This window comes from Rhineura floridana, chromosome 3, assembly GCF_030035675.1.
Source record: "Rhineura floridana isolate rRhiFlo1 chromosome 3, rRhiFlo1.hap2, whole genome shotgun sequence".
Taxonomy (NCBI): Eukaryota; Metazoa; Chordata; class Lepidosauria; order Squamata; family Rhineuridae; genus Rhineura; species Rhineura floridana.
The window spans coordinates 160,951,190-160,964,180 of record NC_084482.1 but is presented as its reverse complement, the minus strand read 5'-3'; the positions used below and the strand labels follow the sequence as shown (position 1 = coordinate 160,964,180).

The 12,991-nt window shown below is 40.1% G+C and overlaps 1 protein-coding gene across 5 annotated transcripts in view; it reads right to left on the bottom strand.

Moving 5' to 3' along the window:
- Nucleotides 1-12,991, bottom strand: part of SSUH2 (ssu-2 homolog) — a 92,241-nt gene that overhangs the window by 10,284 nt on the left and 68,966 nt on the right. For 3 of the 5 annotated variants that reach the window (XM_061622047.1, XM_061622043.1, XM_061622045.1), the window contains 3 exons: nucleotides 6,511-6,630; nucleotides 5,158-5,263; nucleotides 3,887-3,994 (listed from right to left, as the gene is read on the bottom strand). In XM_061622047.1, coding sequence (XP_061478031.1) covers nucleotides 3,887-3,994; nucleotides 5,158-5,263; nucleotides 6,511-6,630 — 334 coding nt within the window. The remainder of the gene's footprint in view (nucleotides 1-3,886; nucleotides 3,995-5,157; nucleotides 5,264-6,510; nucleotides 6,631-12,991) is intronic. The other 2 variants (XM_061622044.1, XM_061622046.1) reach the window with 2 other exon arrangements.

The following is a 12,991-nucleotide window of genomic DNA, read 5'->3' as shown; positions in this document are numbered from 1 at the left end:
ATGTTTGTGTTAAAGGACTATAGCTGTTGCTAGCCCTAGCCTGTATGGTAAAATTTAGCATCATATACATTGGCACTGTATAGTAAGAATACCTATAGCCTCTTCTCAATTTGCTACAAGGGCTCCTACTGGGAGAAAGGGCGGGATATAAATCTAATAAACTGAACTGAACTGAACTGTAATATGTATGATTATAATCTTAGGTAATTGATGAGCATTTGCAAAACGTCCTAAAATGACTGCTTCTAGACCCACATATATTCCCCACATTTCTGCACATTTTGTACATACTAGACTGCTTTTTTTGTCCAAATTAGCTCTGCCTAGCCCTAGGTCTTCCAAGAGGTTGACAATGAGTCTCTTCATGCTGCATATGATCTTCATGTCTAAACTCTAGAATTCTTGGTGGCCTACAATACAGGGTTCTTGCAAGGATCCCTGAGACAAGGTATGCCAAGCTCCTGAACATATGTGATGACATCCAAAGGTTTATTATGGTATTTAAGATCTCTCAGACATAGTATGCTGGTTATATTTTAGCAATGAGAGAGTTTCAGGGACAAGTCTATTTCTCCTGGGAGTGGAGGGGAGTGGTCTGAAGTTGGGGGCTATTTCTTCGACCCCCATGTCATGGTCAGACCACTATCTGGTGAACTTTGTTCTCTCAATGCCACACACCCTCCGCAGGGGCAAAGGACCTATTAAAATGGTCCGCCTGATGGATTCCTGACTGCCCTTGGGGAATGGGAACCTGCTGAAGGTCGCCTGGTCGAAACACTGGTGACGGAATGGAATGAGGGAATCACCAGTGCATTAGACCAGGTGGCTCCGAAACGTCCTCTCCCCCTGAATAGAACTCAGACAGCACCGTGGTACACACCCCGGTTGCGTAGTCTGAGACAGGAGGTGAGACGACTAGAACGCCAGTGGCGGAAATCCCGTTCTGAAGATGTCCGAACACAGGTTAGAGCAGCAATAGCTGCCTACCAGGTGGCAATAAAGGCAACAAAGAAGGATTTCTTTGCTGCCTCTATTGCATCCGCAGAGTGCTGTCCCAGGAAGCTGTTCCAGGTGGTCCGAAGCCTGGTCGGTCCAGTCGCTCAGGAACCCCTGGAACATTCTAAGGCTTCCTGTGACAAATTGGCAAAGCACTTTGCGGATAAAGTCAAACATCTAAAGAACTCGATTCCGTACGCCATGGATGCGGTAGATGATCCTGAGTTGGCCAGCTGCATGGCCGGTTTCATGGGATCTGTTTCGGCCTCTTCCTTCTGAGGATGTGGACAAGGTACTTTCAACTGTAAAGACTACCACCTGTCTGACTGATCCTGGCCCATCATGGTTCCTTGTGAACTGTAAAGAAAGATTGGGCGAAGGGATTAGGGCGGTGGTAAATGCATCCTTGAAGGAGGGTGTAATGCCACCGGCCCTCAAGGAGGCAATTGTAAGACCTATCTTGAAAAAGTCCTCCTTGGATCCCCAAGTTTTGAACAACTTTCACCCTATTTCAAATTTACCATTCTTGGGCAAGATCATTGAGCGAGTGGTGGCAAATCAGCTGTCAGCACACTTGGAGGAAGCGGATTATTTGGATCCATACCAATCGGGTTTCAGGACTGGACATGGTACTGAAACAGCCTTGGTCGCTTTGGTTGATGATATGAGGAGGGCTATGGATAGGGGAGAATTCACCTTCCTTGTCCTCCTGGATCTCTCAGCGGCTTTTGATACCGTTGACCACGGTATCCTGTTAGATCGCCTGGGAGGGTTGGGAATAGGAGGCACTGTTTTACAGTGGTTCCGTTCCTTTCTCTCTGACAGGCATCAACAGGTAGCATTGGGGGATGAGATTTCAGACCCTTGGCCTCTCACTTGTAGAGTGCCACAGGGTTCTATTCTCTCTCCCATGCTATTTAACATCTATTTAAAACCGCTGGGTGGTATCATCAGGAGATTTGGGCTGCGGTGTCACCAATATGCTGATGACACGCAGCTCTATCTCTCGTTTAAATCTTCACCGGAGTTGGCTGTAGAGACCTTGTCCAAGTGCCTGGAATCTGTGAGTGGATGGATGGGAAGAAACAGGCTGAAGCTCAATCCTGATAAAACCGAGGTACTGCTTGTGGGTGACAGGGGAAAGTTGGGTATTGTTGACCTGGAACTCAATGGGGTAAGATTGCCCCTGAAGGATCAGGTCCGCAGCCTCGGGGTTATTCTTGACTCCAAGCTGTCCATGGAGGCTCAGATTTCGGCAGTGAGCCGGGCAGCTTGGTATCAGTTACACCTGATACGGAGGCTGCAACCCTACCTCCCTGCTCATCATCTCCCACTGGTAGTGCATGCACTGGTCACCTCTCGACTGGACTACTGCAATGCGCTCTACGTGGGGCTACCCTTGAAAACGACCCGGAAACTACAGCTGGTACAAAATGCGGCGGCCCGTTTACTTACAAATAGCCGCCACCGTGATCACATTACGCCGGTGTTAGTTCATCTACACTGGCTTCCAGTTGCTTTCCGGGCGCAATTCAAGGTGTTGGTATTAACCTTTAAAGCCCTATACGGTCTTGGCCCAGTTTACCTGAAGGAGCACCTCCAGTACCACCAACTTAGCCGCCTGACTAGATCAGCCACGCAGGGCCTTCTCTCAGTACCACCAACGAAAACAGCTAGGTTGGTGGGAACTAGGGAGAGGGCATTTTCAGTGGCGGCCCCCACTCTCTGAAACTCCCTCCCGTTCGATCTTCGACATGCCCCTTCCCTGGATGCATTCCGCCGAGCATTAAAAACCTGGCTCTTTGGACAGGCCTTCGGGACCTCCGGGGTGGGCTAAGCTTTTATCACTATTACTGAATGCCTGTTGTTTACATACTGTTTTATGCTGTAATTTAATCCTTTATTGTCGACTGTATTGTATTGCTATGTATTTTAAATCGTATTTTAAATTGTATTTTACTGGAATTTAATTGTGTACGTCGCCTAGAGTGGCCTTGGCCAGATAGGCGACACAAAAATTAAATTATTATTATTATTATTATTATTCACCAATTTAAAATATGCTTAAAAATCAAACATTTAGTCACAATATTTTACTATAGAATTCTTTTAAAATTGAGGCTCAGAATGAAGCCATCATGAGGGATTGCAGAAGTGAGCAAACTGTACAGATAATACATTGTCTCTTTGCCACCTGGTGCTAAAATGAAACACTGCCGCATCCTATTGCAATACAATACATTACAATAGGTTTAACATTACCACACTAGCCCTTTTCTCTGGAATTGTGGGAAAGCAATGCCTCTAAAGCACTAAAGCATGGAAAAGTGAGACAATAAAGGTCTATTGTGTGGCAGCAACCTTAGTACATTTAAAATGTTATTAGTATGATTATCAGTTAAGAATTGCCCTTTCATTATGAAGTATTTCAGCTCTGATTAACTTCTTGAAATTGGCTTGTATTCAGAATTCTTGTGAGTGGAACTCTGCTCACAGGATACTCCCACTGGAAAAAGAAGGGGGGAGGCAATTTCCGCCAGTTCCTCCTCCTCCCCCAGAACCCCCTGAAAAACTGCTCAGAAGAGTGTGGGAGGTAGAATGGAGGACTGCAGGGAGAGCTAATGAAAATCACCTCCCTCTTCTTCCTCTAGCAGGAGCCTTTGCTGAAGTGAGTAAATTAAATCCTGGTGCTTTGATGCACAGCCTAGGTGGAACTGAACCCCACCCTCACATCCATCACAGAGACATCAGCTGATTGACAGATGGGTGCGGTTTGGGGAAAAGAGCCTCATGGGCTAAACTGGACTCCCTGACAAAGATTGGCCTGTGGGCTAGAGGTTCCCCATCCCTGATATTAAAAACCAGACAAACACATGCCCATGTAATATACCTGTTGTAGAATGCGGGATGTGCTGGTGAACGTGGCATTATGCTCTGCAATAGCTCTTTGTGATGCCAGAGAGATCTCAGGATAAGGGAAATCAGGAAGGGGATACACCTGAAATTTAAAAGGAACTTTTAAAGACAATCAGAGTCATTCTCACTCTCCTTCAGCCCTCTTCTTTCTGATCATCTCCACCTATCCACCCACCTTGGTTTTACTAACACACTAGGCACATGAGTTAAAGTAATGGTTATTTTGCTTATTCTGCTGAAGCATTGTGTGTAATGCACTGTTCAGCAAGATGAAATAAGAACAAGCACACTGTTATTACAGTCATTTTCCCATTCTACGCCTGTCCATCACTTTTATCAGTTGCAGGGGATTTGTTCAACATCAAGGTCTGTGACAGTAGCATATCAGGAGCTATAGAGGCAAAGTAATATCATGTACATAATCTGAATATAAATTAGGCAAACATGGTGGATGTGAAAAATATTGAATCATCATCAGCTGCTCTCCTAAGACAGACACAGAAATCATAATAGATGATCACATAATAATTGGGCTCCACTTTTCCAGTGTCTGAGTCTTTGGTATATAATATTGCCATTATGTTTTCAGATTTACCTCTACCAGCATGTGGAACAAAAATATGCATGTAAAAATGGAATATGATATTATTTGAATGTTAACAGGATGCCATGGGATCAGGCAAAAGATAGGGCATGAATGTTATCCATACAGAATAAATACATTGACTAAATACTTAGTGACATGTTTGATGTATCAACATCAAATTGGGGAAGGAGTGTGGCTCAGTGGTCGAGCAAATGCTTTGCATGCAATAGGTCCCAGATTCAATCTCAGACATCTGCAGATGTCTGGGAGAAACCCCTGCCTGGAATCATGGAGACCTGCTGCTAAACAGGGAATACTAAGCTAGATGGAACAATGGCCTGACTCAGTAAAAGACAGCTACCAAAGTTCCTAAATGAAAACAGAAACAGTAGTAGTTGATGACTAATCTATGGCTCTGTTCTGAGTAGGTGGTCTAAAATCTCATGAGATATCTGAGCACATTTCTATTAATCATGAAACTAGGAAGCTGCAAGATATAACAAATGAATTACATTGTTAAGTAGTCCAGCTGCTCCCAGTAATTTTAAAGGGTTTTTTAAAAGAGAAAGTGAGTGAATGAGGGGGGGGGAGGGGGAACCTGGAAGGATGAAACTAAAGATATTGGGAGCCATGCTTCTGAGGGGATGTATTGTACTCACCACCATGTTTTCATCTTTAAATATGTTATCTCCTGTGACTTTATTGAGTAGTTCTCTTGGAAAGTTTAACTGATTATCATAAATGAATTCATATACATTGTTTTTCCTATAAAGTAAGAAGGATATAGAGCACCATATCAGTCTATATTAATCAATGTATGAATGAGACTGTCAATGGCTACTAAACATGACAATGGTTTTACTTAGGGTTTCAGAGGCTCTAAATACCAGTTTCTGGGAAACCCAAGCAGGAAAGAGCTATTTTCATACATGCACCATTTTGGTTCATTTTAAAGCCATTTTGGGGGGCTTCTCTTGATGGAGAAACTCCTGATGCCCAAAGAAAAACACTGAGAAATCAAGGATTTTAGTGTAGCCGGGACAAGGCAGAAGTGTGTTTACACAGAAGCAAAAGGCAGCAGCAAAAAATCCATGTTCTGTCTAACTGAGGTTTCATTTCATGCAAAAAATGTTGTTTTTTCTTAGTTTGTAAACATTAAAAAGCATTATCCCACCATTCTGGCTGTCAGTAATCTTATTACTCATGTGTTGCCCCCAATTAATTTTTTTATATGGGTTAATGTCACTTTATGGGGGGGGGAAGCTTTCCTATCCCTGCCTTATCATTTCAAAGCAAAGAGGTCCAAACATTTGAACATGTTGGTTGGGACATGTGGAGGGGAATCTGAGAAGAGAGCTTCTTTTTTATCTATCTATCTGAAACAGACAGAGAGATGGAATTTGAGTGATAACCTGATGGGTGAATCTGTCAATTTCGCTTTCTCTCAGGTTGTCATTTTTCCATGCTTGAGTTCAATTCTCCACATTTCCACATCAATTTGTGTCCTCATGAAAATTCATAAGCAAATTTCTCATAGACATGTTATATGCAATTTTGCCTAATATATACATATTTGCAAAGCAAAATTCCCCAATTTAATGTATTTTAATGTGATTTTCATTAATATATGTATTTTTATGCACACTTTATCCTCGAATATACATTTTTGAATACATTACTTGGCTGGAGAACAACACTGCAAAAATTGTTAGAATTTTGCAAATTTTGAGGAATGGCTGTGTTTCGGTTTGTGTGTTGTTTCAGAAACTGCAAATGATGTAGGTTCACCTTTATATGCAAGCTGAATCTCCCTCCCTGTATCCAACATTAGTCATACTCAGACTTCATACTGACTTCAATTAATCTAATCCAACTAATATTCGAAACCACCCACAGAATCTTACTATTATTAAATATTTAGCACATAGCAATTTAAGAGCCTTTAGCAGTCAAGGCAGTTCATTTCAGAGAAAGATGTCAAAAAGAGCAACATCATCAGCAAGGCCACGTACCACATTATTATTAGCTGGATGAAGTGTAGCAACTTTTTCTCTCCTTGGCAGGTTGTACAGGTTTTGCTGCCTCTTCCAGAACAAGTACTGCACCTTTTAGATGTAAAATTGAAGTTGGGACTTGGTGTTTATAGAAATAGAAAAAATCACAAAATGGGTGGTTTATAAAACTCCAGAATTGGCTTTATTAAATTTATCTTTGAATGAAAACCAGGCCCTCAAACAGTTAATTGGCTTCTTATTGGTAGTAGCTTGGGCATTAATTGCAAGGTTCTGGAAAGATCTGAAAGGTATCTCCATCTCTCTGTGGTACAGTAAATTTTGGCAAATTGCACTGACATAAAAATTGACACAGAAGTTGAAGTGTGCAAAGGGCGTCAGTATGGTGAAGTTTTATCACATATACTAATGAAGCAGACAATAAGCCTTTCAAAATTTATGGATTTCGTAAAAGCAATCAAATAAAAATATTAAGTTGTAAATTTGTATGTCTAGGTGCAGAAACTTATTTCATATATAGATGTATCCCTCTGGTTCTAATTTTATGTATACGTCATATAATTCTGGCTTGCTGTTAATTGTTTCTCTTTTTCATTTTTCTTCTAGTAAATTTCTTGTATGCTCTGTATGGAACATAAAATTTTAAAAAATAAGTTGGTGTATGTATTGATTTATTGCAAATGTGACCCACCCCATCCTAAGTAGGAAGAGTGAGTAAAAATGAAAAGATGAAAAGCAATATAGGAACTTTGTGATCTGATGTCAAAACGTCTCCTTAAAAAAAAAGGCAGATGGTGAGCCCAAATTGAGTCAGGGCTCTGATGTTAAGAAGGGGAATTTCCACTTTTGCGGAGGTGCCATTTTTCTGATCTGAATTCCCCTCTCCCCCTGAAGTTGCTATTTGCAAGGCAGGAAAATGGGACAGGAGAAAGGGTTACACCATCATACGCCCAGTCAAATGGGGAGGGGCAACAACAAGCAGTTGTTTTAAATAAGGAAACAGGAGATTCTATCATAGTTCTGCTCTGCCTCATCTAGATTGGCCCCCAAACTAGTAACATCTCTCACAGAGTTTTTGTATATGTCTTCTTTGGACCCATTTAATCCATCAGGGCAGGTGTGCTATGAGTGTCACCTGGTTCTCCCAAGAAAATCACCCTGTGCTTTATAGATTACAGCAAAGCCTTTGATTGTGTAGATCATGAAAAGCTACGGAATGTTTTAAAAGAAATGGGGGTGCCATAGCATCTGATTGTCCTGATGCGCAACCTATACTCTGGACAAAAGGCTACTGGAAGGACAGAATATGGAGAAACCAATTGGTTCCCCACTAGAAAGGGTGTGAGACAGGGGTATATCTTATCACCCTATTTGTTTCATCTATAAGCAGAACATATCATACAGAAATTGGGATTGGACCAAGATGAAGGAGGTATGAAAATTGGAGGGACAAATATCAATGATTCAAGATATGCAGATGATATCACACTACTAGCAGAAACCAGTAATGATTTGAAATGAATGCTGATGAAAGTTAAAGAGGAAAGCACAAAAGCAGGACTACAGCTGAATGTCAAGAAGACTAAATAATGACAACAGAAGATTTACGTAACTTTAAAGCTGACAACAAGGACATTGAACTTGTCAAGGATTATGAATACTTTAGCACAGTCATTAACCAGAATGGAGACAATAGTCAAGAAATCAGAAGAAGGCTAGGACTGGGGAGGGCAGGCATGAGAGAACTAGAAAAGGTCCTCAAATGCAAAGATGTATCATTGAACACTAAAGTCAGGATCATTCAGACCATGGTATTCCCTATCTCTGTGTATGGATGTGAAAGTTGGACAGTGAAAAAAGTGGATAAGGAAAAATCAACTAATTTGAAATGTGGTGTTGGAGGAGAGCTTTGCAAATACCATGGACTGCGATAAAGACAAATAATTGGGTATTAGAACAAATTAAACCAGAACTATCAATTGAAGCTAACATGGTGAAGTCATGATTCACTAGAAAAGACCATAATGCTGGGGAAAACAGAAGGGAGTAGGAAAAGAGGAAGACCAAACAAGCGATGGATTGATTCCATAAAGGAAGCCACAAGATCTGAACAGGGTGGTTCACGACAGATGCTGTTGGAGGTTGCTGATTCATAGGGTCGCCATAAGTCGCAATCAACTTGAAGGCACATAACAACAACATGGTTTATATAAACTTACCCATCTTTAAAATGATGGTAAATTGAGAAAGAGAGAATAGAAGATCAGTAGTTAGAAAAGGGAGAGAGAGGGCTGGCAGTGTTAGGGTTTTATTTTGATACAGTTCCATTATGTGCCACCCTAACTAACCAAATAAATGTTTAGGAGCTAAAAAGGGGGAAGTGTGTTTACTTCTTAATTAACTGTGTGACTCAACAGCAAGTTGGCTGAACTGCATTATTTGTGCCCACACAGAGATCATTTGGAAACAAAGATGTCACTGAAGGAAATGAAAAGCACATCTGTACATAATGGTTATTTCCCTACACAACTCGAGAATATTAGGGGCTCATCCACACGGTGATTTAGTGTCTGGTGCTACTTGCATCCCCTTGTAATTCTCATAGTTCACATGATGTTGCAGGCAAGCAGAAGCTATCACGCAATTTCCCCCTTTAAATTAATATTAACCCAATCAGATATATATCCAAAATGGAAAGAAAAAACTGTCTCAACTGCACTGCGCTCCTCCTTGTAGGCGCTTTGTTTCAGTGTTTTTTTAGTGGGTGGGCTCTCTTATGTCCCATTGCCCGCTCCCTCTCTCTCTGCCGCCTGCAAAAGCTGCCACAGCCTTTCACTCACTCCCCCTCCCTCTGCCTTTCACTCAGGCTTGGACAATGGAGAAGGGGAGGGGGTCTAGTCAGTTTCATTTTTTCTTGTCAGTTGCACACCACTGCACTCTCCTGGCTTCAGCCTTGAACCAGAGGGAGTAAACATGTAAATTTAGAGGGCAGGGCCACAAGGAAACAGTAAAACTAATTCTTCCCAGAGGCATGCCTAATAGTGTGAATGGAAAACAGCGTATTTGAAGCTACCATTGAGAACAAAGTGTGGACCTTGCAAATCTATCACGACAGTAAATGGAGCATCTTTAGTACAATGATATGCTCCCATGTAGATAAGCCCTTTGTGACCATTTCAAGGAATATATCATTCTGCTTACAACAGATGTAGAAGGCATATGTTTATTCTTGGCAAATTTAGATTTCATCAACATGATGCAGATTACCAGCAGTTAACAGCTGATTTATTAAAGCACTTTAAGACATTGTTATCCCCAATGGATTCCCCTTTTTAAATTATTGTCATGATTATCACACAATGCTATCTCCTGTTTTAAGCTTAATGGAGCCTAATAAAACAGTTTAAAAGAATGGTGGGGTATTTTGCATCACTTAAAGATCATTGTAAAGCCAATTAGTTCAGCAGCTGGAGAAACAAAAGGGCAACAGTACTGTAAGCTACACACAACCTGAAAAAAGACGATGTCAGAAAAAAACAAGGGTCATTGAAAGATGGGAAATGGGGACTTCCGGGAAGGGTGACTTAGCCTGTGCCTGCTTTTGAGACGGGCTCCTGCCTCAAAAGAAGCTTATTCAGATATATCAGTCAGTTTTTTCTTTTTTTTTGACTGATTAAACTTCTCCCGGGTAGGGAGAAACGAAGAGATTAACCTCAAAGCCTATTTTTGTTGGGACGACCAGATCTCATTAATTTATGGGACGAGGTCCAGCCGACGAAGGTGGGACGGATTTTCAACAGCAAGCTCTATCTGTTAAAGCGAACGTTCATCTTATCTTCTAAGAGAGAACGCACTAACAGGCAAGCACCCTTCTTTCTATATTTTTCTTTTACTTGACTTAAATTGTTGCTGTTTAAAAGAGATTTGCCAGATTGATCGGTTTTTGACATCTCACTGGGGAGCCGTAACTTCTCTCTGCTACGCACTAATTAATAGCTTATCTCTGTTTTTGTTGCAAAAAGCTGTCCTGGATTTGCATTCTAAAGATACACACAGAAGAGGGATTTCTATTCCAGATTTTTATTTTGAAAAATATTATACTGTTTTGAGACTACTCTCTTTTTGGTCTATTTTATTTTGACGAATCTGTTTCTTGACGACTGCCATTAATTGTTTCGATCCTGGGAACTGCATTTTGTTTACTTAACTATTGGAGAGATAAGACTGTCTGCTCTGTTTATACTGTGATGTCACCAAGTTTGGAGTATTAACCCAATTGTTGCTGAAATAAGAAGTGGTTTTCCTATATTTTTCTTTTAAAATGGCAATTAAGAAAGTGGCTGAGAATCTGGAAATAACTATGTTTCAGAAAATAATGGATGAGATTGAGATAACGAAAATTGAATTGAGTAAAATGAAGCAGGAGATTAAAGATATAAGGGTCCCTGTGAGAGAGGTGACCCTGGAAGGGGTCCCTGTGAGAGAGGAGACCCCGGAGATTGGAACAGGGGTCCCTGTGAGAGAGGAGACCCTGGAGACTGGAATAGGGGTCCCTGTGAGAGAGGAGATCCCGGAGATTGGAACAAACGTGGAACAGGAACAAGATTTGGAGTCTATGGACTTTAGAAATAAAATCTATTGTTTGGAACTCAATGTTATCTCTGAAGAAATTAATGAAGATTCTAGAGATAAAGTTATCAATGGCATGGATTATCTTCTGGACTGGAATGATGTGATGGAGCCCAATATAGAGAAAATCTATGGAATTAACTGCAGCCATGTGACAATGGAAAAACTTTTAAGAGATGACCCAGTGTATTTTGAAAAAAAGAACAGAGATATGATTTTACAGCAGTATTTCAGCAACCTATTCAGAATGGATGGCAAGAAAATATTTGGGATAGAGGTAATTCCCATCAGACTCTTACTATATGACTATGGCTTTGACAGCAAGATTATTATGGAATACTGATAATGGAAGATTGGATATTGAAATTACTGGACTTAACAAGACTACTGAAGATGGAAGATGGAAAATGGAACTAATAGAGATAATAGAACAATGGCTACTGAAATTACTGAACCTAACAGATTCTGATGTGATGGATTAATTGAAATGTTTATTTTGACTATGGTTATGACAATAAGATTATCATAATTAGTAATGAGATGGATTAATCGATATGCTTATCTGGAAAAAAAAATTGATAGATATATTTCTTAAAGAATTGAAACCTCTCTTTGACTTTTTGTGGAAAGAATAAAGTAATGTTTATGAGATTTGATGATTAAGTAAGATAACTACTGGAGGAAAGTGATTTTATAATATGACTTAAGAGACAGGATTGCTATATATTATAGACTTATAACTGATTTGATCTTTGACAAATGGGAAGTCAATATTTTACTCTTTATTTTTTATTTTTGTTTTTTTTTTTCTTTTTTTCTTTTTGTTTAACTATTTTTGATTTTGTTTTTTGTCTTTGAATGTTTTATGATTTTGTCTTGTATGTTTTATGAAAATCTGAATAAAAATTATTGAAAAAAAAAAAAGAAAGATGGGAAATGGAAGACCAGAAGTCTGTCTGCCACCTTTGGTGAGATCTGGATCACTCAACCAGGAGCCTTATTTCTCTCAGTAAAAGTGGACACAGAAAAACCTGTGGAAGTGCCATTAGGTGGAGCCCAACATTTACTTTTTATAAAAGGTAATTATTATTGAAGATTATGACTATGCCAATATAAATGTATTTTAGGAAGTCACAGCCCATCTGCAACTGAGGGTGACAGGCTTATTTTGAATGGAAATTGGTTAATTCAATATTTAATCATTGATGTTTGGCTGGTTTGTGTGGTTCGGTAGCATTGTTTTATTATTATTAGGAAATAGATGGATGAAAACCAGGGTGGAATTTCATAGGAAGAAATGGACTGGATTTCTATGACCTTTTCTTCTCCCCTTTCTTGGTCTTCTCCCTGTTACTTGCATTATTAATTATTCAATAATAATATTTATATACTGCTTAATATGCAAAATCCCTAAGCAGTTTACATAAAATACCACATCATAAAAAAGAATATATATACAATATTATACAAAGCAACATGCCAGTAAAAACAGAGAATGTATCTATAAAGCATTGTTAAATATCAATAAATAATAAAACATCAGTGTGATTGATCTTAGGAGCCAGGGAAAGCTAGCTTAAATAGATGGGTCTTCAGGAGGTGTGTAAAACTTGCCACTGTTTCTGCCTCACAAACAGCACATGGCAGGGTATTCCAGAGAACGGATGGAACCCTGCCCATTGGCCTTGTTGATGAGAGTTGATGACTGCCCATCCCTGGTTTAAAAGATAAACCCAGCAACAGGATTTGGGGGGGGCTCTTAGACAAAGCATCCTCCACAGAACCAACCTGGAAGAGATGGGGCATGTAATTCTCCCCCACTATCTGACTTGCCTGAGTTCTCTATGCCAAG